We start from the raw sequence: 27,049 nt of genomic DNA, 5'->3' as shown, positions 1-27,049 counted from the left end.
TGTTTCTTAGAAATATGTGGCAACACCACGTTCTTTAACAAACTGCTGTTGGTAACTTCAACAAGATCTTTAAAATGTTTTGGGTAACGTTTGCCTTGAAATTTTGATCTTAATGATGGAAAATATGACATGGCTCATTCTTAATATGCCTTCTTTTCGATTCAGAACAGTTACAGTGTCTAGTTACTATTAATTCTAGAAAAATGAAATTGTGACATGGCAGATATAAAAAATATGAATATAAAGTAAATGGGGACCTGACAGAAGAGGAATAATTCTGTTTAAGATCTTAAAACAATGTAAGACAATAGCAATGTTGTTTCCAAAGCTTTACAAAAATTTACTGAAGTTTTTAGTGGTCATGAACTTTCATATAATTTTGTTTACTAAATATACTACAATCTCGGTTTTACCCGTTAAATAATAACACGAGACTTCAATGGATTCAGTCTCAGAAAAATGCTTAAGCAAATATACATGGCATAATTTTGGACTTACTTTTTTTCAGTCAATATGCCACGACTTGGAATCACAAAAATGTATAAGGCCACTTGGTAATTGCAGTTATATACATACTACATGTGCCTACATTTAACAATTTTCCCGCAAACAATATTAAAATAAAGAGTAAAATAACGAATTTTTAGATTTGCTTTATTTCATTATTTTTTACTGGATTTGAAAAAAAAAATTGAGGAAGTCATATAGTGGAAGAGTTAAATAATTATTTTCTATATATGACGCAGATAATTGACAAATTAAACTTAGACTAAGTGTCGTAAACCGAATAAAAAACTACATTAAGAAATAAATGCATTTTGTGTATAAAAAAAATCATATTCTAATTACTAAACCGATCTAACCTTTTCATGTGCTCCTCGTAAAAACATTTTATTGTACATTTGCAACGTTGATAACTCTTCCACTCTTTACGACGAAGTTAAAAAAAATTCAGCTTTGCATATCAAGTCTGAGCAAGATCAGAAGGTTGGATAATTTCAGATTTTTGCATACTACAAACATTGATTACGTATGGACCAGTCTTCTGCTTTTGGGATACAAATGATGTGCCTTTTGTACAACTTAGGCATTTCTAAAAATCATTTAAGCGAATTCAAAATATTTTCAATTAAATACAAAACTATTGACATACTTTAGATTTCGGGTGTTGTCTTTGTAGAGGAAGACTAAACCGAATTATTACTACTATTGCAAATTTTTTGATTCCTGCACGAGTTTGACAAATGTTGAGCAAAAAATCAATACATATTTTAAACCGTAGGTCAGTCATGAACAGGAAATGACTGCATATATTGCAGTCCTGAATAAAAACACTGTCACGGCTACTGTTTAATATGGCCCCCGCGTTACTGTTGAATCTGGCAAGTTATTATTTGAATCTAGTCAGCGATTGCGTTTAACTTTGACCTTCAGTTACAATTGAATCTGACTCGCAACTATGTCGAATCTGAGGCTTCGGTTACACATGAATCAGTCCCACATCTGTTGAATCTGATACTCAAGTAACTGTTGTATGAACTCACGCCATTATGCAGAATATTGCTCTACAGCTGCTGTAGGTAGTTCATCTTGTCTACAATTATTGTCTAACCTCGACACGAGTTTGTGGAATCTGTTCCTCTAGTTACTACTTATTAAATTACCGTTACGCGATAACGTTGAGTTTGGTTCTAGATTTACTGTTGAATCTGGTCCGCAAATATACGGGAACGCTAGTAGAACTACAACATCTCGTTCAAAGTCTCAATATATACTGTAACAGTTACGGCTTGAAAATTAATTTGAAAAAAACTAAATTTATGGTAATCACGAAATCAAAGAACATCAGAGCTAATCTTGTAATAGACAATACAACGATTGAGTGTGTGTCCTGTTATAAATATCTAGGTGCTTGGATCACAGACGATACTGATCAAACAAAAGAGATTAGATGTAGAATAGAAATCGCTAGATCAGTCTTTAATAGAATGCGCAAACTCTTTTGCAATCGTGATATCAATATAAAGTTACGAATACGAATGCTGCGGTGTTATGTCTTTTCTACCCTGTTGTATGGAGTAGAGGCTTGGACACTAAAACAGTTGACCACAAAAAACATCGAAGCTTTCGAGATGTGGTGCTATAGGCACATTCTCAGAATATCATGGATGGACCGCGCCACTAACACGCAAGTACTCCAAACTTTAGACAAAAAATGCGAAATTCTAAATGAGATAAAAACTAGAAAGATGGAATACTTGGGGCACATTGTGAGAGGTGAAAAGTACGAACTTTTAAGAAATATCATGCAGGGCAAAATTAAGGGCAAAAGAAGTGTGGGAAGAAGAAAAATATCGTGGCTTCGTAATCTACGTGAATGGTTCGGGTGTAGTTCGATTGAACTTTTTAGGTGCGCTGCTAACAAAGTCGCAGTGGCCATGATGATTTCCAATCTCCGCTAGGAGTGGCACGAGAAGAAGAAGAAGGCACTAAGTCAAACATACTGGATAAGTGCTTCATCAGGCTGGAACATCAGTTACATTTGAATCAGTATTACCTTGAACCTGGTTCTCCAGTTTTATGAGTATGGCTGTATGGTTTTATGAGTAATTAATGAATCTATTCTGTATCACAGAGAGCTTTTAGTTACTGTCGAGTCAGTCTCCCCACAATGTTTGATTTGGACCTCTAATTATCATTGAATCTGGCCCAAGACTACGTTGAATCTGTCACTTCAGTTACTGTTTATCAAGACAACAGATTTTGTTGAGTATGGCTTTACTGATACGGTTGAATCTAGTGTGCGAGTTCATTGTGTACGGCCCTGGTCCATCAGTTAATGCACAATCTGGACTGTGATTATGTTGTATCTGATCTTCTAGTCATTGTCGAACCTGATCTACAACTTTGTTGAATTTGTTATTCTAAAATCTGGTCCGGGACCATATTTAATGTTACCTTTCTGTTAGTCTTGTAAAGTTCACTGTTGAATCTGAGTATTAACTAACTGTTGAATCAATCTCGCCAGTATTATTGTTTTAAATTGTGTCAAATATGGCAGTATCGTTACTGTTAATTATGCGAGAATAAACAAATTATGTAAATCCGCGAGTATTTAGCTTCCGTCCTTCGTTAAGAGCTAGTAGATTCGGGCCCACTACTATAATTACCTTGTCTGTTACATTACCGCTGAATCTGAATTGCCTGTGTGTTGAATCTGAACCGACGGAGCCTTCCTGGCAAATATTACTACTCTCTTCCCCCCACGATATTGTTGAATTTCGGTCGCGTATATGTTGAATCTGTCTCTACCTACAGTTATCCTTGAAGAGTTCCGGGGTTATGTTGAATCTGATCCTCGCAATGTATTGTCAAATTAAGCCAGTGAATGTGTTGAATCTGTCCCGATAATTATTGTTGAATCTGGCTAGATACTCCACTGAATATGGCGCTACAGTTACTATTGAACGATTCCCGCGATTAGGTCAAATATGGCATCTAGAATTTGTTGAATTCGGTCCTCGAATATATTATATATGTTCCTCCAGTTACAGTAGCATCCGGCGTAGAAAGTGAACCGAGGTTATGTCGAATCTCGCCTCCCCGTACCTGTTGAATCTGGCTTGCTACTATGCTCAATCTGTATCTCCAGTTATTGTACATCTAGTTCCTCAGTTTCTGTTAAATGCTGTTGACATATAGTATAAATTAAAAGGACGTGGATACATTCCACGTGCAGACAAACAGTACGGAACGTTGAAGAACACGTGGATGAAGACAGTTACATAAGGCAAAGAGAACGATGACCTTTCCTGGTAAAATATGAGTTGATTCTTTGGCTGTAAACTTCAAATGCATAAAAAATCAATTAAATAGTCCTTAGTCTGGATGGATAAAGACCTACAAACGTTCACAAAATACAGCATTCGTTTAATTCCGTAGAAATTCTTTCTAGACCGATACCCAGAATTATTTTATAAATATAAACAAATTACAATTACCAGACAATAATATTTATAGCATCTGATGAATTCTAACCTGTTTAGACGCTAGAAAAAGAGATATATAAATGACTTTATGTTTTGATCTAAGTATTGACTGTCTAGAAAGAACTTATCGCGCATATTTCTGTCACAAACTGTTTTTTCTTGAGAAGTGACGGAGTGGACGAGAGTGAATTTAAGTCTTGTGTAACATCTTCTTAGCGGCTTTAATAAGCGGCGTGAGAGTCCTCAACTCCATTCTTTCTTCTAGGAAAGGATGTTGCAGCAACTCCTTGGCAGAAGCTCTTTTATCGACATCAACTTGAAGGCATAAATCCATGAAACTTTGCAGTTTTTCCGATAACGTGTCCCATCGTACGATTTTGGGTCTTCCGTTAGCAGTGATCAAATATAAAGCTCTCAGTGGCGGTTCCCTGAGATAAGGTGGTTCCCCGTCCAGCATTTCGACGATCATTATACCTAAGGACCAAATGTCGACTTTCTTTCCGTACTTTTGTCTGGTTACGACCTCTGGAGCCATCCAATATGGGGTGCCTACCATGGTTTCTCTTTGTTCGTTTCCTATTACGTTGGCGCAGAATCCGAAGTCGGTGACTTTTACGGTTCCATTCATACCTAAACATTACAAGAAGCATTTATTAAAGAAACAGATCACAAAAATGTCTTGTTTTATAGACGACAAGACATCCGTTGATAATCTTAATGATTATAGTACACTTATATCTTATATAGCATAATGAACATGTATGGAGGTCAATAGGAAAGTTATTAATACGATCAAAAAATTTTGAACAAAAATTTGTGAGGAGGTAAAGTCTGTTGACTCTTAAAAGGCGAAATGTGGAGTTCAATGTTAAGAGTAGCGGACACAAGAGTTTAAGTGTGTCAAAAAGCGTTACAAAGTGGTAAATCGCCAACAAAGCGACGAGATTACTTTAATTATGTCAAAAAAGTGCTAAATTGTCAAACAAGTGACTGGGGTGACAAAATAGCTTAAAATATTTAAAAATAACGGAAAACGATCAACACCTAATTGGTAAAGTGCCAAAAAGACGGCTAAAAGGGAGAAAAAGTATTAAAAATTTCAAAAAAGCTACGAGAAAGCGCCGAGTACTAACCATGTTAAACAGTAAAAATCGTTAAAAACTGTTAAATCGTGCAAAAATAGCCAAAATAGACGTAATTTCGAAGTAGCAATTAAAAAGAGTGCAGGACTTTGCGCTAGGCGATAAACGCGTTGTAAAAGCATTAAAAACATTCGAAATAAGTTGTTATGAAGCAACGAAACGGGTTAATTCCTATTTAACACGCTGAAAAATCATTAAAAAGTGGTAAAGCATTAAAATGAGTTCAATAGAACCGAAAAGAAGTGATAGAAGCAGCAAAAAGTATTAAACCGTCCAAAAGGGCCAGAATATTAAAGAAAAAATGACGAAAAAGTATCAAAAGCATCATAAACGATACGCTCAACAGTAACAAGCGTTAAAAAATGTTAAATCACCAAAAAAGCGACGAGAATTACGCCAGAAAAGCATTATAAAAGTGCCAAAGGTGTTAAATTGTCGAAAAAGAGACTGGGATACAAAAATAAGTCAACATATTTAAAAAATGGCGGATAAGAAAACACAGCTACAGGTGGGAAAGCATAAAAAATTTCGAGAAAGCGATGAAAAAACGCCACGAATGGCATGCTAAGTAGTAGCGTTGAAAACAGATAATTCGTCCAAAAAGCATAAAAAAAGGTGTATAAAGCTTCAAAAAAATATTATAGAAGTGCCAAAACGTGTTAAATTGTCAAAAAACCGACAAGGGTGAAAGAAATTACTCAAAACATTTGAAAAATGTCATAAAGGGTTCAAAATTATCACCCTAAATGGTAAAAAGTGGGTAAGTGTCAAAAAGGCCGCTAAAGAGGAAAAAAAGGGTCAACAATTTTGAGAAAGCGACGAAAAAGGTTCACGTTAAGTAGGAAAAATCGTTAAAAACAGTTAAAACGTCAAAAAAAAAGTGCCAAAAATTTCGAAGCAGCGATTAAACGGAATCAAAATAATGCAAAACTTTGCGCTAAGCGAAAAACGTGTTAAAAACGCATTAAAAAGTGATAAAACGTCCAAATTAGTTAAATAGCACCGAAAAAGAGTTATAAAGCGAAAAAAGCTTCGGAATAGTGATGAAAAACGGCACAAAAATTTGTGCTAAACAATAAACGCATTTTAAAATCATTATAAACATTCGAAGTGGGTTGTTAAAGCTTCGAAATGTTTTAAATAGCACCGAAAAATCATTTTAAAGTCATTACAAGATGTTAAACCGCCAACAAAGCGACGAGAACGATTTAATTTTGACGAAAAAGTACTATAAAAGTGTTAAATTATCAAAGGGGTCAAAATTATCACCATAAATGGTAAAGTGTCAAAAAGGCAGGTAAAAGGGAGAAAAAGCGTCAACAATTTCGAAAAAGCGACGAAAAAGGGCTACGTTTAACTGTAAAAATCGTTTAATCGTTCAAAAACAGTAAAAATGCGTATAAAGCAAGAAAGCGGCAAAAGCTTCGAATTAGCGATAAAAAAAGAGTAAAAAAACTGGAAAATTTTTTGTTAAGCAATAAACTCTGTAAAAGCATTCAAAAGTGGTAAAACATCGAAATAGTACTGAAAAAACGTTATAACAGCATTCAAGAGTGTTAAACGGTTGAAAATGATCACTGTATTAAAAAAACGACGACGAAAAATTATCGAAACTGTTAAATTGTCATAATAAAACAAAGTGTAAAATGAAAAAAGATTTGAAGTAGCGATGAAAAAAGTGCAAAACATTATAAAAGTGTCAAAAAGGGTTAAATTGTCGAGAGTGTACAAAAATGAATCGAAATTTAAAAAAAATGGGAAAGGGGTCAAACCTAGATCGTAAAAGGTATAATATACATATACCGGTAATAGTCAAAGAGGTGATTAAAGGTGCACATAAAAAATTTCGAGAAAGTGACGAAAAAGCGCCAAGAACGATATCCTAAGCAGTAAAAAATCATTCAAACTATCCAAACAGCTTCTAAAAAAATGTATCAACGAAACATGCTTCTCGATTTCTTGCTTTTCTTCAAATGATTACAGTTGATCTACTGTGTTGTTCATATGACTGGGTGCAACATTTAGACGGTAAATTGGAATTCTTGGACATTTTAACATCGAAAACAACTATTGTGGACAGATTTTTAAATTTGAAATCTGACAACCATGTATGTTTCGGTTACTAGCAATCGGACGCAGGATATGACGTAAACTAACAAGCTAGAATTCAGTGGTGCTCAGACTTATACTGCATGGGATCTACCACATAAACTGCAAGCGTCCGGAGATCGACTGCTACACTCATGAAGAGAGATGTTCGTTAGTTAGCCGATTACGATATTTTGATTTCACTATCTTCATTTGGAAAATTGCAGACTCACACAAGTTTGTTGATTCAAAGAATGCTGTGAGCTGCAGAGCTACTTGTCTCAAAGACGGACATTTCTCAGACGATATGAAAGACCAAAACTTCGTATCGGTCGCTCTGGATTTAAGGTGTATATCCGAAATTATTTTCAGTACCTCATTTTGGACGGAAATGATCTGCATAATGAACGTAATGGATATTTCAGTGGCTATTTTTTCCACGTCTTGACATAAAAATGAATGTTACATTATCTGTCAGTTTTTTTAAAATCAGCGAAGCGTCTTTCAAACTCGCTATGAAGTAGTTGCAGCTCCGTCTCGTAATAAACATAATTCAAATGACCGGCTATCTTTTTTTCAACGATGAAAAGTTGTTTAAATCCTGGAAAAGTTGGAAATTTTCTAAACGAATGTGACATAATTTATCTGTAAATGTTGATATGCCCAATCGGCATTATCGCAACTGTCGGGTGAAGAGATAGCATCACATGTATTTCGATCATGCACGTGTCGTGAGTCAGAAAACTCTCAGTATTTTCTCCGTAAATCGCGATCGACTTCAAAAACTTTGGCGATCGACCGGTCGATCGCGATCGACTCTTTGAGCACCGCTGAGCTAGATTGATCTAGAATTCTCTTTTATAACCACTGACGACTATCTTATATAAAGGGCACTATTACAATATTTTTAAAATTCATCTGTACTTACCTATAGCTACAAAACTTAATCCGCACAAAAAAATATAAAATACTAAATAACTTTAAATCTGACAGTGGAAAAAATAAAAGTACTCACCTAACAACACATTATCCGATTTGACATCCCTATGAATGGTGCCCCTTTCGTGCAAATAACTAATGGCTTGCAGCACTTCGCAGCAAACCGCAGCAATTTGGCCTTCTTTCATCACCGTTTCGGTAACCACGTCCGTCAGCGGACCTCCATCCAACAATTCCATCACGACGTATAAATGGTCGTCGTTGACGACGAACGCGTCGAGGAAATTCACTAGATTTTTGTGTTTGAAATTCTTCATAATCTTAATCTCGCTAAGTAAAAGATCCTTCTTGTGTTGCTTTGTCATATCAATATCTTTAATGGCGACTAGTTCACCTGTTTTTATACAGGTAGCGGAGAACACGATGCCTGACGCTCCGGAGCCCAAATCTTTGTAGCTTCTGTCATAAAAGTCGTCCGGATCTCCGGGATTGCAAATCTTACGAATCTCTAACATATAGTCGTCATCGGTTAAACCGCTTCGTCTTCTTAACACGTCGTCGTCATCTATGATAGGATCCGACTTATTTCTATATTCTACATCTTCTTTCTTAACTTTAACTTCGTCGACGACAGAAAGGTCTACTAGATTTTGTGCAAGGTTTTTGGTCTGGATTAGGTTGGATCCGTCTATTTTTCTAGGGGGCCTAACTGGATGCGATGACCTGGAAGAGGAATTACTACAATTTTAATATTAGAAAATATCTCACTCTTGGAATATATACAGGGTGCGGCAGATAAACGGCCAGTTAGAAATATCTCGAGAACTAAAGGTAATTGAAACATGACAATTGAAATAAAGGGGTTTTGAAAAGTGAACTGTTTAATGAAAACGTTTTCGTCTATCTTCCGGTTAAACGGAAGTTGCTTATAACTTCGTTTTTTTTTTAATTGGACACCCTGTATATTTTTTAATTTTAGAAATATTTACTTTATTCTTAACATTTTTTGTTAATACTTCCCTATACCTATTGTGAACCGTTTTTGAGATATAATGGTTTTTATATGAAAATTACACTTTTCTGCCATGTTTATAAAGTTCAATATCCTCTAATGTAATTTGAATAAAAGTTTAAATTCATTTGGAACTTATTAATCACATACAGCTTTACCGTGTCCAGTATATAGTTGCCTTTTCATTGTACAGGGTGTTATCAAAATTGGCATAAAACCGGCATCCTAAATTTTCGCCGAATTCCTTTTTTCAAATAGGATTCATTATTTTAGAATACTTTTAATAAATAAATAAATAAATTAACTTTATACATTTTTGTCACCCAAACAGGGTGTGTTCGGAGATAAGTAACACAATTGAAATAGTTGTTGATAATAAAATCATCAAGCCTGTAACTAGTTCAAAAAATATAAGTTTAACTTTAGATAATAATTTAAAAATTACAAAACACATTAAAATAACTGTGTGAGTAATACATGTCTTAAAAATAATTTATCATAACCGCTACTGCCTGTAATATACCGTAAAAACAATAACATGTGAAAGTTTTATCAAAACTTAACTAGGGAGATAACATACAGGGTGGCAGAACAAAAACGAAACAGGCATTATTAGGATCTACAACATTTTTGAAAAAGCGACAAGTCAATTTTTGATTAGAGCGGGACACATTTTTCGGATATTTCAATTATTTTACTTTCACCTCTAAGCTTGGGTAACAATCAGCTCAACATTTTTTAATGGAAATAAGGGTCAAATAAGTTAAAGTTTTTTCAATTCCTTTTTCCTTTGAAAAAAAAAAGCAATAAAATTGGTATTTTAAGGAGTTTCAAACATTGCATTCTTTCAAAATATATAAAGAAAATGCTGTTTCCCAAGCGCCCCCCTACATAAAGGTATGCTCTGATGCAACCATGTCCTATAAACGCCATCCATCCATCTTCTCAGATTAGGAATCAACGACTTCGTCCACTGCGCCTCCCTTCTCATCTCATCCCATTCCTCGTGCCACAGCATTATGGACCTCTCCCTTTCTTTTTTTAAACGTTCTGTTGCTATGTCTTCATTTCTTCTCTCGTATATTCTTCCTCTTTCCTTCTCTAGCACGTGCATCGGAATACACTTGGTGATAACTCCCAACGCCTCGGCAGAGACTGTTCTGTATGCACACGCCACCCTCAATAGACTCTTCCTATCTGTTCGGGTGAGCTGCTTTCTGTACGCCTTTCTTAAAACTGCAGTACTCCAGACAGGCGCAGCGTAAAGGACGATTGATCCCACAACTGAACGAAGGGCCCTCCGCGGCGTTTTGACTCAGAGTCACAAATACCTCACGCATTTCTTTGGAACCACTCTCTTTCCTGCACATTCAAATGTTATCCCGTCCCTTTTCCTTGGTCCCTTGAGAACTATAGTCTCGGTCTTATCCGCAGCCAGTTCTAGCTCATACATTTTCATCCATTCCCCGACTCTGTCGCATGTACGCTGTGCACCAAAGATAAGGTCCTCCCTGTCCCGCGCCACTATCAGCATACAGAGGTCGTCCGCAAATGCGAACGGGGTTACACCCTCTCCGTATTGGTGGCTCACAACCCCGTCATATGCCAAGTTCCACAGCGTGGGTCCTAGGACCGACCCCTGTGGCACTCCAGCCATCACGTCAACCACCACTCCTTTTTCTACCACAATTTTCCTCTCTGACAGATAGTTGGAGACCAAATTCATCAAGTACCTCGGACACCTTCTCTCTCGTAGAGCCTTAATTACCTCTTTCCATTTTAATGTGTTGAAAGCATTCCGGATGTCAAACAACAGTAGGATTGTACACCTCTGGTTAACCCCCACCCCGCGCAACTCCCGGAAGATTTTCATCAGTGCATCCACCGTGCTCGTGTTCTTTCTAAAACCGTACTGCCTGGGTGACAGCCCGCCTGACTCTTCAATCACTGTGTCTATTCGCCCTCTTAGAAGCCTGTCGTATAATTTACCTATGCACGAGCCTGGAGCCTAATTTGCCGGAAATCGCTGAGTTTCAAGCAGTACATTCATGTGTTCCAAAAGCCACGTCGGCTCCATACTGCCAATGCGTTTCACCGCTTCTGGTGGTAGTCTATCGAGTCCCGGAGCCTTTCGTGTCTTTAGGGCACTCTCTATGGTAAAAGGTATAGCTCGCTCAACTTCGGCGTCCCATTGCACTCCATGTTAATGACTAGGTGGAAACAGCTCTCGGGTAATGTCAAGCTTCCTGTCCAGTGGCATCTCATACAGAGACTACAGCTTGAACAGTTTCATTACGATTTTGTACCCCTGACCCCAAACGTCCTTATCCAACTTGTGCCACAGTTCTCTCTAGTGCCTCTTCTTCTAGGCTCGAATCTTCCTGTTCAGTTCCTCCTTTCGCGCATTGTATACCATATCCATTCTGCTAGCTTCGGTTACTTCTCCTCTACCTCTTGCCCTCGTCAACTGTCTTCTGATAGCAATGCATTCCTTCCTCTTATTGGCGAACTCTTCGCAACAATAATAAGGCATTTTTCTTTTTTCATTTTGCATTAATTATTTAAAAGTAAACTATTAAAAATACGTATACTTAAAAAAAAAGAAAAGAAAATTTGACACCTTACGAAGAGATTGAGACCAAAAACTCTTCTAAGTATTAACAAAGCACCTGTACAGCCATTTGAAAATGACCTGTTTTCTCTCATAAGGGATAAACAAATATAATTGTTTAAAAACTACTCTATCGGTCGGGCCCATCTTTTGCCCATATAGTACCTACATAAAAAATCACATTGTGAAACGTGTTTTAAATATGTCTATTGTTTATTTTAATAATTATAAACAATCGAAAAATGCTGACTTTCGGGTTTAATATGCAATAACTTTTTTGTTTATAAACATTTCTTAATTTAGAAAATCTCATATTAAAGAGCAAGTATTTTCAAAAAAGACGTCTGTTGAACGTTTTCATCTACAGCGTGTAGTTTTTTAACAATAATGAAATGAATGAAAAATGTGGTTTTTTTTGGTTAAATGTTAATAGAAAAAATCATGAAGCAGTAAAAATTTCGATACCCATGAGATGATACGTCTTTTCTATTGACTTCCCCCAGATATTTTGTAAAAGAAGGCTGCTTGTAGAGGTCATGTGTTTTGTTATTGAAATTTATACACTAAGAAGTATAATAGTAGTTGATAAAAACAGTTCTTTTGAAAATCTTTTTAGCAACACAAAAGGAAGACACAATTAATAAGTTTGTCGTCGAAAAAAATTGCGTTATCGTTGATATGCTACGTATTTATCAAACACTCCTCGTAGATTTAAAGTTCAACAACAGGAAGCTAAAAGCAGATAAGACCCACAAAACCATATACAATGCTGTTTACACTGAGAAAATCTACGATGAAGCAAAAAATAGACGCTTGCGATACACTAAAAATAATGGAAAAGATGTCGATAATAAATATGAACATCCTGACGATTCTTCTTCTTCTTCCTATGCCGTCCCCATTAACGGAGGTTGGCGACCACATTTTTAAAAGCTTCTCTGTCTTTTGCAACGTGGAATAATTCGTCTACAGTCATGTTTGTCCAGTCTCGAATATTTCGCAGGCATGACTTCCTCTTTCTACCTATTTCCTTTTTGCCATCGACTCTACCCTGCATGATGACTTGCAGAAGACTATATTTATCATTTCTTAGTATGTGTCCAAGGTATGCAGTCTTGCGTACTTTTATTGTTCTCAACAATTTTTTTTTCTCGACCCATCCTTCTCAGCTCTTCCTCATTGGTGACCCTGGCAGTCCATGGAATTCTCAACATTCTCCGGTATATCCAAAGTTCAAAGGCTTCAAGCTTCTTAATTATTTGCTCTTTTAATGTCCATGTTTCTACCCCGTACACAGAACAATTGCTTGAATTTTAAGAACGCTGCCCTTGCCATTTCTATTCGTACCCTGATCTCTTGGTCTGGATCTAATTCTGTGTTGATGTAAGCTCCCAGATATTTAAATTTTGTCACTCTCTCTATTTGCTGTTCACCAAGAGTTAGTTGTTCAATCGTTCATCCTGACGATTAAAAGGGTATTATTTGAAAAACATCAACAGATATGTGCTCGAAAGACACTTAAATTTTTAACGTCCCCCTTTAAAAGACGACCCACCAATCACACCAAAAATATGTCACTGAAAGGTACAGTCTTCAAAAAGGGCCAAAGGAAAAACTACCTTCACTATGAAAAACTTCTACAAAACGTTTACTAATACGTTTTTCAAAAGTACTTAACTTCTGCTATAAATTACACCCAAAACCGTCTTATTGGAGGCAGTTCCCGTGACGTGTGATTGTTTGTGCGAACGGTTGAGAAAAAACCGAAAATGAACGTGGATATCTCCCGATAAAAAGCCGAAAAACAAGATCGATTACTTCTTGTGTGGGAACAAAGACATTTTTGAAGCTCTCAATAGATTCACAACTGACAGCGATCATCGCCTTTTAAGAGCAAAGATTCTTGTTAAACAGACGAAAACCAGTAGAAACAGGCCACATAATTATTGTAATCAGATAGATCAAACTAAAATGCGACATAAGGAAGATGAGTACAGAGAAGTCTTAAGAAAAGAATTTGTAGAACATTATCAACAAGAATGTTCCGACATGAACACAATTAATAAAGAAATGCAACGAAAGCTCTTGAAAGCAGGACTGACGGTTGCAAAGAAAACGAAAAACAAAGAAGACAGAATAAGTGATGGAATAAAACGTTTGATGGAAAAGAGACGCACATTTCTATAATTAAATAAACAAATAAAGAAGGAAGTAAAGGAAGATTTAAGGATCTACAATGAAAACAAGGTAGAAAAAATAATAGAAAAGAACCGAGGCCTAAAATGCTTAAGATCAAACTTAGGAAAGCCTATAATAATCTCATTGAAGGATAAAGATGGAAAAGAAATAGGAGAAAAGAACGAAATCCCAAAAGTTACTCAAACATTTTACCGTGATTTATATTCCTCAAAAAAGAACCCAGATAACACTGCAAAGGAAGATCTTAAGAGAAAGATAACGAATGTCAACTCAGAAATACTCCCTAACATAGAATCCTTCGATATAAAACAAGCTCTGACACAACTAAAAAACAATAAGGCTCCGGGTCCAGATGGAATACTTGTAGAAATGTTGAAAGAGGGGAGTGAAATTATTCACGAAGAATTGAAAATTTTTTTCAACGAATGTCTTCACAGAGAAGTCCCAGATTGACAATACTTCTCTTCAAAAAAGGAGACAGGGGAGATCTGAAGAACTATAGGCCAATCTCCCTGCTGTCCCAAATGTACAAACTGTTTATGAGAGTAATAACTAACAGGTTAACGTCGAAGCTCGATAGCTATCAACCGGTAGAGCAGGCAGGATTCCGAATATGTTACAATACAGCGGATCATCTTACAGTCAAAATGCTTATAGAGAAAGCAAACTTATACATTGGCTTCGTTGATTATGAAAAGTCATTCGACTCCATAGAACTTGGGGCAATAGAGAGAGCTATGAACAACTGTAGGATAGATTCCCGATACAGAATGCTCATACATAATATTTACAAGAAAGCTACAATGAAAATACAAATAAATGCGAAAACCAAAGCTATACCAATCAACAGAGGAGTTCGCCAGGGAGATGTTATCTCACCAAAGCTATTCACACTTGGACTGGAAGAGGTGTTCAAAGACATTAACTGGGCAGATAAAGGAATATATGTTAATGGAAGAAAACTAAGTCATATGAGATACGCTGATGGCATTGTAATATTCGCTACAGTTTCGAAGAACTACAGACCATGATGACGCAACTATTTCAAGCTTCGGAAAAAATAGGTCTTAAGATGGACTTGGAAAAAACAAAAATAATGACAAATACACCGAACATTCTAGAACTAACATTGAACGACATAAACAGTAAGCGAATACATCTACCTGGGACAGATAAAGAAAGTGAACAAAAAAAATCAAACTGCCGAAATTATCAGAAGAATAAGGTTAGCGTGGACAGGATTTGGAAACTGAGTTGGATCTTGAAATGCACTAAAATAGAACAATATTTGAAAACCAAAATTTACGATCAGTGTATCCTCCCTATACTCACGTATGGTTTACAGACGTGGACCCTCACCAAGTATATTATGGATAAAATAGTAAAGGGGCAAAGAGCGATGGAAAGATAAATGCTCGAGGTGAGGCTTATAGACAAAAAAAAACAAACAAATGGATTAGAAGCAAAACCAAAGTAAAAGACACAGGAGAACATGCTACCAAATTAAAATAGAGCTTCGCAGGACACAATGCCCGACTGAAGGATAAAAGATAGAACCACGAAATACAACAATGGAGATCATGGTTAGGAAAGAGAAGCAGAGGAAGACCACAAATGAGATGGGCTGATGACATAAAGAAGATCGGAGGACGCAACTGGAAGCAAGTAGCGCAAAATAAAAAACATTGGATTGATTTGGGGGAGGCCTATGTCCAAAGTTGGATTACTTAAGGCTGAAGAGAAGAAGTGATTGTTTGTAATGTAAAAGTTAAAATTCTGTGTTTTTAGTCATATTTCAAATGCCTCAAATTTGTTGCCAAAAATTAAAATCGAATGTTCATGTTATAGGTTTTGAAGACTGGTCTCCAACAATGGAAATTTCTCTCAGATCTCAGAGATCATGATCTCTTGCTCTTCATCTAGTGTTCCATTTAACCGTCATTGTTGATACGTAAGACAAGAATCGATACGTAAGACAAGAAGATGGACATGGGAAAGTCCTGATGGAAAAACAAGGAACGAAATCGACTATTTCTTAACAAACAAAAAAGAATTATTTAAAGACGTAAATGTGCTAAACCAGTTCAGTACAAGCAGTGATCATAGGTTAGTAAGAGCTAAAATAACGATATCAACCGAAAAAGAAAGACTCAAAATGATAAATAAGAAACAACCAAAGAAATGGACAAAACCAACTAACATTCAGGAGTTCGAAAAATATATTGGTAATTCATTGAAAGATACCACAACAGCAGACATCAATATATTGAACAAACAAATAGTCAACACAATACAACAGGCTCAAACTAAATATTGTCCGACAAGCAAAAAAGATGAAAAACTGAGTCAACCCACGAAAACCCTTATAGAACTAAGGCGACAAACGAAAGGAGATAACACTACAAGCAAAGAAGCGATAAATCAAATAAATAAGACGATCACAAAGGCAATAAGAAAAGACATAAGAAACTACAATGTAGAAAAAACAAAACAGGCAATAGAGCAAAATAAGAACATGAAAGTTTTGAAGAGGAGCGTACAAAAGGGGAAAATAGAAATTAACAAACTGAGAAACAGCACTGGAGAAGAAACAACGAACAGAGATGAAATATTAAGAATAGTCGAAGAGTTCTACACAGAGTTATATAGATCAAGAAAAAAAGATAACAATACGGAACCTCCAATTACACTAAAAACTGGGGTATTAAACCAAGGATCAGATTTAATGCCCGATATAACAAAATCAGAAATCAAAGAAGACCTGAAGAAAATGAAAAATAATCGAACCCCGGGTGAAGATGGAATAGTATCAGAAGCACTAAAAATTGGAGGGGATGTATTACTTGAAAAAATTAAACAACTTTTCAATATCTGCCTTCACAGCGCCAATATTCCAACAGACTGGAACAACGCTACTATGATTCTATTACACAAAGCAGGAGATAAAGCAAATTTAGAGAATTACAGACCGATTAGCCTCCTCAGCCATATATATAAGTTGTTTACGCGAATACTAGTTAAGAGAATGGAAAGAAAATTAGAGACTTATCAACCAAGGGAACAGGCAGGATTCCGAAAAAGTTACGGAACAAATGACCATATACAAAGTATAAAAACCCTAATAGAGAAAGCAGTGGAATACAATAAACCTCTAGTTCTAATATTTATCGATTTTCACAAAGCCTTTGACACAGTTGAGCTAAGCAAAATATTACAGGCGCTTAAAGAATGCAGGCTAGATTATAGATATACTAAATTATTATACAAAATATATCTGCAGGCAACAACCACTGTCAGATTACATACTAACAGTAATCGCATAAAAATAGAACGGGGGGTTAGACAAGGAGACCCAATGTCACCTAAACTTTTTAATACGGTGCTAGAACATGCTTTTAAGAATTTGGATTGGATGACAAAGGGAATAAAAATAGATGGAGAATATCTAAACAACTTACGTTTCGCCGATGATATACTTATAATAGCTGAAGATCTAGGTATGGCAAGAGAGATGGTACAGGAACTCGTTGTGGCTACAGAAAGTGTAGGTTTAAATATAAATATCTCGAAAACAAAAATCATGACCAATTCGGTACCCAACCAGAACATCAGTATTGGTGGAAAAGAAATAGAACTCGTAGATAGATATAAATACCTGGGACATGAAATTATGATTGGCAGGGATAACCAGACTCATGAACTGAAGAGAAGAATCGGCCTTGGGTGGGCAGCATTTGGAAAACTGAGAGAAACTTTTAAAAGTGAGCTGCCCACATGCCTAAAGAGAAAGGTATTTGATCAGTGCGTCCTCCCAGTCTTGACGTACGGAGCAGAAACACTTACCTTAACAAAAGCAGCAGCTACCAAACTGAGAGTCACGCAGAGAAGAATGGAGCGGTCCATGTTAGGAATAACTCTGCGAGACAGAATAACCAACGAAGACATCAGGAGAAGAACCGGAGTGACTGACATCATCGAGAAGATAGCCAGACTAAAATGGAGATGGGCAGGACACATAGCCAGAATGACAGATGGGCGATGGACAAAGAGGTTATTGGAATGGAGGCCAAGGGAAGACAAGAGAAGCGTCGGTCGACCACCTACAAGATGGACTGACGATTTAAGAAGTCTCAATAAAAACTGGATGAGAGCGGCGCAAGATAGACGGGGTTGGAAACATGAGGGAGAGGCCTATGTTCAGCAGTGGACTCTCGAGGCTGGATGATGAAGACAAGAATCAAGATGAATTTTCGATGTCTCATGTCTTTCTATGGCATCTACAATATGTTTCCAGACATCATAGCATGCCATCCAAACATTTTGTATTTTTTTTTTAGATGACTGATTTGCAAATAACCAACATGGTTCACAATATGCCTTCTGAAGTATTAAGGAATAGGATAGCCGTGTATGTTCAAGTTCCACACCAGACTTGTAAACAATATAGTAATGTTTTTCTAGGAAAGATCTATTATCACTGTCTTTTAAGAAAGGAACCTTAGGTTTACAATGTTCGTTTTCGATCACAAACCAGAACTAAAACGCATTTTAGAACTTTGGAAAATGCAGAACCAGAACATAACAAAAAAATGAATTACTAAATTTACTAGACAGTTGGAACTGAGATCAGTGAACAAAATATATATTGTAACTATACAGTCATCAATAATTATCAGAATATTTAACTTATGTAGATTTTGCAATTTAGCAAAATGAAAATGAGCTTGATCAGTCTATAAACCTAATACATATATAAACTGATAATTTGATAGAATTGTGACTCATTTTTTAATTCCTAAACAATTAGAAGACAGTGATTAAAGATTGATTTATCATAACCATGCACATTCACCTTCTAATTATTAATATTTTGTTAAAGACAACAAAGGCTCGCAGTCCCCTCTGCAATTAATGCTTTTGAAAGGATAACCTGACAATCCTATGGAATTTCGATAATAGAGATATGTATTATATTTTGCCGGTGTGCAACCAAATATGAAAATTTTCAAAATCTGATTTAAAATTTTTGTCAAAAATATATAGAAATAAATTCCCTGTATATTGGCAGAGTTATATACTTATTTTAATCAATACAGTTTACTTTTCCACATTCATCTGCCATTTTCAGTAACAAATAAATTTAAAATGTCTACATCACTATCAAAATAAGTATAAAGAAACAAAATGGAAAAACGTATTAATAAAAAAAATGTACATCAATTTGGAACAGTACAACTATGCTAATATCAGATAAGATTCTGAAGCATTTTGTAGATAAATAATTCTCAAAGTATGTTATTTATTGGTTATCATTGAAATCGAAATTCTATAGAACTACAAAATCAGTAACATATATTCTTTTCTTGTCATTTTTTTACCTTATAGCCCAGTCTGGTTATGCAAAAATCATCGATTTCATGGCAAAATTTTTCGCAGATATCTGAAGCTTTTAAGACATAGGGGGGTTAGTAGATGACGAATAGATGAAAAAGTACTCGTATTTTTACCTTGCGTTTTTTTAAACAATAATTTATGGTCACAATTTGATTTTTTGTCTATAAGTTTTTTCCCTTATATTTTACATAAACAATATTTATTTAATTTTTTTAAATCAAGAATATCTTTATTTTCTCGTTTTTTAAATCAAAATTGATAAAAAATTTACGGACATATTTGCAAAAAAGCAGTTTTTTTGCACTAATTTATAAATTTTATTAATTTTTTTATTAACAAAATAAAATGTTATTAATACATTTGAACATCGAGGAATTACCGTCTTTTAAATTTGTGCGAAATTTCCCCCCGATCGGTCAAATAGTCTAAAAGTTATTTAATTCATTTATCCCTGAGGCTATATATTTAAACTATTGAACTTGTTCTATTAATCTTGCTAGACACATTTAGCAAATTTCATAGGATTCTTTAAGACTTAAACTATCTCAGAAGTTAAATGCATATTGCGTTTTCATCGAAATTATTGACAAAATAAACATTTGAAAAAGAGGTATGTTTTTTATTTATAAAAAATTGTAATAACTTCTATTGTTTTTAAGCTACAGACTTGTACGTACAACCATTGGATAGCTGGTAAAAAACTCATATTTAAAAAAAACTTTATATGACCAATAGGAACGAAGTTAGGGACTATTTCTTAAAAAATCATATCTCCATTGTTTATGAACATTAAGAAGTAAAATTTGCACAAATTTTGAATGAAAATCTAAACTTTATACTGAAACTTATAGCTATAAAATTCATCCAATTTTTCGAAACTTACAGCCCTTCGAAACGATGGTACTTTCGAAAGATCAATATAGGAATATATGAAAGTGGAGGGGATAACTGTTTCAGCTCCGTATTTTTTCGAGATCGGAACTTCAAATTTAAACTCGTAGGAAAAATTTACATTACCTCGGCTTCCATTGCAGCTAGAAGCCTCTTTTTTTATGACGATAATAATGGTGACATAGTTTTTTCAAAATTTAGCTCCTTGACATTGCACGGTTAAGGAAAATTGAATATCTTAAATATGCTGTAGATGAAACTGCAAAAGATTATGGTGTCAAAGTTCTGCGTCTACCACCTTATCATTGCGAACTTAATCCCATTGAACTTATCTGGGAGCAAGTGAAAGGAGAAGTAGCACGCAATAACAAAACGTTCAAATTAAACGAAATTAAGAAACTTTTGATTCAAGCAATCCTCCATGTAACTCCAGAGAAATGGGCTAAATGTATAGGCCACATAATTAAAGAAGAACATCGTATGTGGGAACTTGACACTCATTACACCAGGTGGTGAAGATAATGACAGCGATAGCAGCACTGCATCTTCAGGTTTAGATAGCGAATAATATTTTCTAATAGTTTAATAAGAACATCAGCATAAAAAAAACCAAAAACAAAAAAAAACAAGAACATAGTAAGTGTGTATAGTGTTTGTGTTTAAACACATCAAACATTATTTTTATTTTGTTTTTATAGAATTTTATTTTGTTTTATAGGATTTTATTTTGTTTTGTTTTATATTGTTTAAGTGTTTTGTTCATTTTATTTAATAAGACAATATGGCTCTTGGCGAACACCCATTTAAAAAAAGTATCGCGCCACAAGACATACCTCTGGGGTGGTGTGGTAACTGTCTTAAAATTTGTTTTAAAAAAATTTCATTGTGTAACTCTTTAAGGACGGGTCACGTCAAAAGACGTTTTAGCGTAACTTCCGCGACAGCCGGTTGGTATCAGTAAACTTTCTGCAAAATTACTTCTTTTTTATAGCTTTTTGTTTGTGGCATTCTGTATTTTTAGGGGAATATAGGGAATGAGCCACAAAATATTTATTCATATGTTTATTTATTGACGTTTCGATCTCTATATCCAGAGACCGTTTTCAATTATACAAATGATAGTACTATTTATTTTCTATGGCTTTTCGCTTGTCGTTCTGTATTTTTAGAAATGATGTTGGGAATAAGCCACAATATATTTATTCAAATGTTTAATTTACGGACGTTTCGATCTCTATAAAGAGACCGTTTTCAAACATACACAATATATCTATTTACATGTTTAATACATTGACGTTTCGATCTCTATTCCGTTTTTAAAGATAGAAAAAAAAACAATATAAGATTATAAAAATATATAATAATAAACAAATAAAATAAATATAACTATTATATCTAAATATAACTATCATATTTATATCTTTGAAAGCGGTCTTTGGATATAGAGATCGAAACGTCAGTAAAAACTTGTAAATAAATATATTGTGGCCTATTTCGAACATTATATATAGTTCAGCTCAACAGGCCTCAAAGGCCCAAGGCTTCAACGGTTTTCTTCCATTTCTTTCTATCTTGTGCTAAGTTTTTCCAATCTTGTACCCGCAGCGACTTCAGATCTTCTTTTGCCGACTCCAGCCATTTTCTTCGGGGGCGGCCTCTTTTTCTTTTTGTACCAGCCTCCGTGTTTATTAATTCATTGGGAACTCTTCCTTCCTTCATTCTTGCTATATGTCCGAGCCATCTTAATCTTTGAATTTTAGCAAGTCTTGTTATTTTTGGTTGCCCATATATTTGCATTATTTCTTCATTCGTTCTTCTTCGCCAGATGTTCCCCTCTTTTACACCTCCGTATATCCTTCTAAGAATTTTTCGTTCCCATCTATCTAATTTTACTTCCATATCTTTATTTAGTGTCCAGGTCTCGCTAGCATAGAGTACTGTAGGTCGGATAACTGTTGTATATATTCGTTTTTTTGCTGTTCTGGATATTATATTCGACCTCAGTATCTTAGTCAGGCTCCCAGCACTCTTACTACCTTTGGCCATTCTTTTTATGATTTCTTGGTTCTCTTCGTTCCTATTTGTTAGTGTCACTCCCAAGTAATCGAATTGGCTAACAACTTCAAAGTTATATTCTTTACTTGGGCTTTGTATCTTAAAGAACTGTCCTTGATGATTTTCGTTTCCCCTCATCACCATATATTTTGTTTTTTCTTCGTTTATTTCTAAACCATATTCTCTGGCCATTCTCTCTATTCTAGTAAAGATTTCTCTTAATTCTGCAGGTCTCCTTGTTATTAAGGTAACATCATCTGCATATGCTACGCATTGATGCCTGTGATGATATATTGTGCCTCTAGTGTAGATGTTACACTCTCGTAAAATCTTCTCTAAGATCAAATTGAAAAAATCTGTTGATAACGGGTCACCTTGTCGCAGACCTCTATTAGTGATAAAGCTATCCGAAACCCGTCCTTCTAACATGACTTTACTTTTAGTATCATTGAGTATGCATTTAGTCAGTCTTACTATTTTTGGTGGAAATTTAAAATATTCCAGTGCTTCGAATACTCTATTTCTTTTTATAGTATCATATGCCTGTCTAAAATCAATAAACAGTATGTGTAATATTAGGTTGAATTCATATGAGCTAGCTAAAATTTGTTTCATTGTAAAAATTTGGTCTATTACCGATCTGTTTGCTCTGAAACCTGCTTGATATTCACCTAGACAATTTTCAACTTTTGTTTTAATTTTATTTCTAATTGATATGGCCAGAATCTTATACACTGTATCTTGTAGAGCTATTCCCCTGTAATTTTTACATTCTGTAACGTCTCCTTTTTTATGCACTGGACATAAGATTGCTTCTTTCCACTGATTGGGTATTTTTTCTCTGATCCACACTTCGCGTATTAACTCAGCGATTTCTTTTTGCACCATTTCGCCACCTTCTTTTAGAAACTCAGCAATGATACCATTTTCACCAGGTGCTTTGTTGTTTTTTAAGTTTTTTATGATCTCTATAATTTCTTCCTTGGTAGGTACTTCTTCATTTACATCTGGGTCCCTTACTTCTTCATGTTGTAGTTGCGTTTGTTCTCTTTCATCTTGGTCGTCCGTACATAATATGTTCTCGAAATAATTGGCCCACCTTCTTAATTTTTCATCTGTTCCACCTAACAGATTCCCCTCTTCATCTTTATAATATCTTGATGTGGTTTTGTATTGGATTCGGTCTCGTTTTATTTCTTGGTAGAAATTCCTGACTTGTTTATGTAAAAAATCTTCTTCAATACGAACTAGTTTCTGCTCTAAACTTGACCGCTTCTTCCTTCTACAAATCTTCTTTGCTTCCCGTCTTTTTGCGGCATAAGCTTTTTTACTCTCTTCATTATTTCTTATTATACTATTTATTCTAGCTTTATTTCGGTCATTAATGGCTTTCTTACAGTCCTCATCATACCAATCCGTTTGTTTACATTGTCTGTTTCCTGTTAATACTGAGTCGGCTGCTTCTTGAATTTTTTCTTCTAGTTGTACCCATCTGCTTTCTATATCATTTACTGTTGTCTGGCTTTTCAGTTTCTCTTCAATTTGCTGCCTGAATTTTTTCTTAACTTCTCCCTCCTGAAGTAGTGCACCGTTATATCTTTTTATTCTTTTACAGCTAGTGTTATTAATTGTGGGTATTATTTGCTCCATTTTAACTTTGACCAAAAAGTGGTCCGAATTTGCATCAGCACCTCTGTAACTTCGGCTATCTTTTATGGCTCTCATATGTTTGGCTTCTATTAGTAAATGATCTATTTGGTTTACTGTTTGTCCATCTGGTGATACCCAGGTACCTTTATGAATTTCTTTGTGATCACAATAAGTGCTCATAATTCGCATATTATGTTCGAAAGCAAATTCTATTACCCTTTTTCCATTCAGATTACTGTCTCTATGATTACTTTTTCCCCCTGTTATTTGTTTGTATATATATTTCGAACATTAATATTTGAAAAATAAAATATAATTAACGTTAAAATAAAAGTAAGTGTACGTCACTGGATTTCCAAACAGCTTTCCGCATTTCTGGGCTTTTAAACGATTACTCACTCTCTCAAATAGTGAAATTATACCATAGTCTTGTTGGAAGACTACTATGAATGGAGATCGATGAGAAATCCCAGCTTGTGTGAAGTATCTAAAAGAAAATTTGTACAGGGCAATACTTACAGGTGATACCTAATTGACAAAAGTATTGACTGATTATCATGCCAAAAGCAACAAAATTGTGGTCATGCTTAATACAATGCACTTAGATGTACAAAATACCTCCTCTGAGAAAAAGAAACCTGAAACTATTGTATTTTATAACGAGACAAAATATGGTGTTGATGTAGTGGACCAAATGGAACACAACTATTCAGTGAAAGCATTAGCTAGGTGTTGGCCACTTCACACATTTTACAATTTACAGGACAGAAATAAGTTGCAGAGCTGCTGTCAATTGAGTTGCCATCCCAGATGAAATCAATGGATTTCAAAAAAAGCGAAAACATTGTGAAAATAAATCACAATGCTCCTGGAAACAAATTATTTGTGAAATACCACGCATGTAGACCATACAGGTAAAAATGACACATTCATGATTATAGGACTGGCAGAAATGTCTGCGCTTCTAGTGTTAAATACCATCTAAGTTTAAGAGAGCCTATGATGAAAAAATACAATTTTTGGCTGTCACTCAAAACTATGCTATATGTGAACTCAGTTCATTCTCTCTCTTCTCTCAGTTTTTTCACTTATTTTGATATTTCCGATTTGCTTTAAACTTATAAATTATTGAATAAATCATTGCATGGTCTTTCATAAGTTTTGAATAATCCAGGCTGTGGTAAAGCCTGTAGCTCTTTTAGAAGAGCCGAGGAAGGATCAATGTTAGTATAGTTTGCATTTTTTTCAAAATCCAAAAAACTTTTATATATAGTTAAAATTTAAATTATAACAAAAAATGTATCCAAATAATAAGGACAAATGTGTTTCAAATGTAAGATTTCCTAAATAATCTGAATCTAAGCTGTAAAAATATTTTGAATATGAATGACATGAAAAAACACTAAAAACTTAAAAATTGTCAAAAATATTTATAAATTACTTATTTTTGGTAAATACAAATGTCAACATTCTGAAAAATCTTAACCTGAGATCAAAAATTTTATTGTTAGGGAAAACACAGAGTATATGGAAAATATATATAATATGAAATTTTTTTAAAATGTTCGTTTTAGTTTGTCCCAATGAATTTTAACCCAATCAAAAGGTTATTCACTTTTCAAAGCACTTGAGTACTCTGAGCCCAAGTTCTGTGAGTTTAAACATTTAAATCCTACAGCTTTTATCCACAGCAAGTTTTCCGACTTTCTAGCAACCATTGGGAAAATTTCAAAATTATCAATAAATATGACAAATTTACAAAACAATAAAAGAAACAATATAATAATTAAAAGAATTTCCAATTAATGTTTTTATTATAGGTACTATTTAACAAAATCCAACCTACCTTTTGTCATCTTTTTGTTCGGAGTCAGACAAAGAATCCTTGCTCTTGTGTGCATCTTTGGAAAGTGTATAAAGATCTATTTGCTTGGATTCTTCTACTAGGTCCCTCTCCGTAACTATGTGTTTAAATTCAGCCCTTTCTTCATTTCCCTTCTTTATGGAAAAGTTATAATATTGCAGAACTTGTTTCACTACTAGAGGATTCTCCCTCTGTTCATCTTTTGTGATTTGAGTACCAATTTGCCTCATCCATGCTGAGGGGAGACCTAAGAGAAAATAAAAAGAAAAATTAACAAGATAGTAAATTGGTTCAAGTTGTAATCAGGCAAGGTATAAATGAAAGCTCAACTAATGATAAAATAAACAGCTACTACTTAAAAACAGTTGTAAGAACATTTTCATAAGAGATTTGTTTGGCCATACCTTATGTTTTCTTAGTTCCCTGCATAACAGCATTTAAGAATTTTAATACATGAGGAATATCTCTAAAAATATATATATTTTACAAAACCTGACAAATATTCCTACACAAGCTTATCTGAAGTAGGTATTTCCCAAAATTTAAAGGACTAGTCACAACAACAGTCGAATGGATTTCACATCTTCATAGCCTATTTTTAGTAAGTAGATAAAAAAATTTTAACATCAGTCCTTACAAAACTTCAAAATGTATGGGAAAATGAGTTAACAAAGTAATATTTTCCAATTCTTACTTATTCCACGAACTTTATTGAAGGTAAAGTAAATAGTGTATATAAAAACAAAGAGACTCTACTTTGATTAAAGGAATTATTATGTGTAAATGTGTTAGAATCCGCCCGTATATATCTAAAATACAGTGGAATTGCTTACCTGCCAAGTTAATGTTAATAAAAACAAGTATAGTATTTACCTGTTAGCTTTCCTTCGTCGTTTACTGTAACATGAATATCGTGGTTAACATTTGTTGGAGTTCCTATGACAGCGATGTTGGGTTCCTCCTTGTGCTGCTTTTTTCTAAAAAGGAAATTCATTGTATTTGAACGACGCACAAAAACAGCACAAAGGAATTAACCGAAGTATTTTCTTAATGGACTATTAGTATTATCAGTCTTGACTTTGTTGCATATCTTACTATTAATTACAGCAGTATTTAAATATATTTATAAAAAATAGTTTAGTAATGTCAAGTATCGCCCGTAGCCTATGGGCAATGCCAATGACATTAGGTACGCGATGACTGTATCTCTGACAA

The 27,049-nt window shown here is 34.7% G+C and overlaps 1 protein-coding gene across 1 annotated transcript; it reads right to left on the bottom strand.

Moving 5' to 3' along the window:
* Positions 1–27,049, bottom strand: Pak3 (p21 (RAC1) activated kinase 3). The gene is made up of 4 exons (XM_072528888.1): positions 26,708–27,049; positions 25,817–26,081; positions 8,235–8,881; positions 1–4,619 (listed from the first exon to the last, which is right to left on the bottom strand). The coding sequence occupies exons 1-4, from the start codon at positions 26,826–26,828 to the stop codon at positions 4,180–4,182; spliced, it is 1,473 nt and encodes a 490-aa protein (XP_072384989.1). The 5' UTR covers positions 26,829–27,049; the 3' UTR covers positions 1–4,179.

The sequence above is a fragment of the Diabrotica undecimpunctata genome, chromosome 4, assembly GCF_040954645.1.
Source record: "Diabrotica undecimpunctata isolate CICGRU chromosome 4, icDiaUnde3, whole genome shotgun sequence".
Classification (NCBI taxonomy): Eukaryota; Metazoa; Arthropoda; class Insecta; order Coleoptera; family Chrysomelidae; genus Diabrotica; species Diabrotica undecimpunctata.
Note: the sequence above shows the minus strand (reverse complement) of the source record. Positions and strands in the feature narration are given on the sequence as shown.